Raw genomic sequence first — 3,202 nt, forward strand, 5'->3', positions numbered from 1 at the left:
GTTTACAGAGAATCTGTCTTTGGAAATTAAGTGGTTGTTTCTTAACTACATTTTTTAATAAGTTTTAAAAAATAAATTTAGTGTCACTAAATATTTGAATTAGTTATAATCAAATCAATTAGTAATATTGACATATTTATAAGACATTTAAAATTTAAAAACACTAATTCAACATTTAATATTTTTTTTTTAAATTAAATTTTAAAGATATTATTTAATTAGTTATATTATATTATTAATTTTATAGTAAGTAACTTTTTTATTTTGACTCTGTTTATTTTATTTAACAGTCACTTTTAACGTTTGTTTATAAATTATTCATATCTAAATAATGACAAATCAGATTTATTAGCAAAAGCTTTAAAGTGAATAATGAATAACCAATTATTCATTGTTTATCTAATTAATTGTTTCGTAGCAAAAGTTATAAATTATTTATGGTTATAAATGTTCAGTCTCAATAGTAATAACTAAGTTATACTTTTGGTTTGAAAAAAGGGAAGGAGTTATAAGAAATAGGTTGATTGAATATACTTGTACAAAATAAGATTTAAGTAATATTACTACCACGTTTCTGGACAAACAAAAAAAGTCAATTAAACATTATAACTCTCTTACATTCCATTCAAGAGAAATGTCATTATCATTTGTTTGTGATGTCAAAGACATTGTTTGGTGACACACAGGACAAAATTTAGATTGGACGTTCCAATTTAAAATGCAGTTTTTATGAAATACATGATGGCACTGTAAAATAACACCTGTTTCAGTTACACTTTGGCATATTACACATAACTCTGGCTGGTTTAGATGCACTTCTTTGATACGAATTAGAGTAATCATTGTTGGGAATTGTCTTAACAATGTAAATGTATCTTTCAAGCAAAGACAAAAACTAGTAACAGAACGAACAAGAAATATGTTTATGTGAATGGTGAGGTAAATAGAAGCTTTTAACATGGTGAAACTCTTAATGATTAGATATAGTAAATCTCGGAGAGTTATAATTAGAAGTAAGTCATATTCACCCGTTCCAAACAAGCATTGTTGTAATAGTAATATGATTGACAATAAAATGCTACAGCAAGAACACACACATTCATACCACAACATAGCTGGAATTATAAATTCATTTAAACACAACATATTTATAATAATCCACAAGATAACAATAATTGAACCAATTAGACGTGTAATTTCTCTTTTGTCTAATTCATTTTTTACTGCACTTCGTGTTTTTACATAGATTATACCATCAAACAATTTAATAGCAAAAATAACAACCAACACCAACAAACATTCTGTTGGGTGATGTTCTACGTTGAAAGATAAAAAAACAATGTCCCATACAGGTCTCATCTTGTAAAAAACAGCAGCCCAATCAGAAGAGGCTGTTGCTGGAAGAATGGAAAGAAACATCTTACATATAATGAGTAATATCCCAATAAGAAATACCAACATCTGATAAGATGGTTGAAAGTGTGCTGAAATTGGTTCATCACTAATTATCATCATAAAAGTGGATATTGTTATCATACAAATAATGTTTAATGTATCTCTCATTTGCTAATTGTAAGTTAGTTTTTTCTTAAAAATTTTTAACATTATGTTCAACTAAAAACTATTCAATTTTTTTGTGTTTAATACATCAAATTAATAAGTATTTTTTTTTAAATGTATTATGGAAATATTTTTTTTGTAAAAATGCTAAATCTTTGAAAAAAAAGAAGTTTTGAAAAGGAGGTATTTATTTTAGTTTCTTTCCTTTTTGTATTATCTTCTTATTATTTAACAATATAGTCTTTATTTTATTGAAGAAATTAGTTAAAGGCATGACATGTATTATAATAAATGAGCTAAGAGTCAGAACCAAATTTAAGATAAATATGTTAAGGAGTAATTAGAATGTATTTACAAACTAAGTATTAAATGTCAGGAGAAATGATAGAATAATCAAATAAAATACAAGCTGAATCGATGAGAGAATGAAGAAATTAACAAGAAGTAATAGGAAGTGTAAGTAGTGAATAAAATTGATGTAAAAGAAAAAAAGAAGGTTTAAATAAGTTTTTGAATTATAGTAGATAAATTAAATGATACTGTATGATGTCATGATACTTCAATATAGGAATATAATGACAATATAACCAAACAAAGTTCATAATATACAATATAAAGTCAAGAAGTGTATTTTAGGAAAAGTTAAAATATTATTAACAATTAATTGGTGAATAACTATAAAAACTCTATAATGACGTTATATTTTTCAAAAAAATTAATAATTTTTAATAATATATTAATATAGGAGTTATTATTGATAATGTACAAGATGTAATATTTTTACAAATTCAAATATTGGTATTCAAAATATTATTTTCTTCTTTAACATATAACTTTATGTTATTGTTCATATTATTTATTTAAACATTAATATTATGAACCAAAGAACTTATGTTTTTGATTTTGTTTATTTAGCTGTTAGTGTTGTTCAACAATATTGAATATAATAGTTATAATCATGAATAATCATAAAGACAAATTAGTATAAAATAATAATTTTATACTAAACATGAATGTCATACTTGAATATATTGTAGTCGTTGAAAATATTTACAATACCGAAATAAAGATATGTGAAGAATATATTTTAATGTAAAATAAATTTTATTGTTGTGAACAGTTACTGAAAATAAGAATAGAAAATGATTTTATAATTAATCATAATTAAGAGGATTGGAGTTATAACTTGAATGATATTAAGAATGAAATAAAGCATGTATTTATCATGTTAAGTTATAAAACTGAATGAGAGAAAGAATATTGTTTTTATTTCATAATAAAATACAAATGTACAAGAATAACAATGAATATTTCAAATATAAGAATTATATCTTGAAGTAAAATATTTAAAATATGATATAAAACGATTATTTAATCTAAAACAAAATACAAAACTAAAAATATAATTTTAATAATCATACTTATTCCATGGGTTTAGAAGAAACAAAATAATTAATTGGCAAACACATAAATAAAATGGAACATATTATTATTATTGGGAACAGTGGCAACGAAAAAAAAGCAAATAATAGAAAAAAGAAGAGAGATGAAGATATAAAAGAAATAAAAAGAAAATAAGAAGAAGAATGAAGAAAGAATAAAAGTAGAATAAAGAATATAAAAAGAAAGAAGATAAAGAGTA

General features: G+C 22.9%; 1 protein-coding gene across 1 annotated transcript; it reads right to left on the reverse strand.

Annotated features, from left to right (window-relative positions):
* Nucleotides 1-603: 603 nt before the first annotated feature.
* Nucleotides 604-1,563, reverse strand: ENU1_119640 (zinc finger domain containing protein; the record flags this gene model as incomplete). Its single annotated transcript, XM_008859794.1, has 1 exon — nt 604-1,563. One exon carries the CDS (start codon nt 1,561-1,563, stop codon nt 604-606), a length of 960 nt encoding a protein of 319 aa, XP_008858016.1.
* Nucleotides 1,564-3,202: the final 1,639 nt, after the last annotated feature.

Source organism: Entamoeba nuttalli, assembly GCF_000257125.1.
Source record: "Entamoeba nuttalli P19 unplaced genomic scaffold asmbl_5105, whole genome shotgun sequence".
NCBI lineage: Eukaryota > Evosea > Mastigamoebida > Endamoebidae > Entamoeba > Entamoeba nuttalli.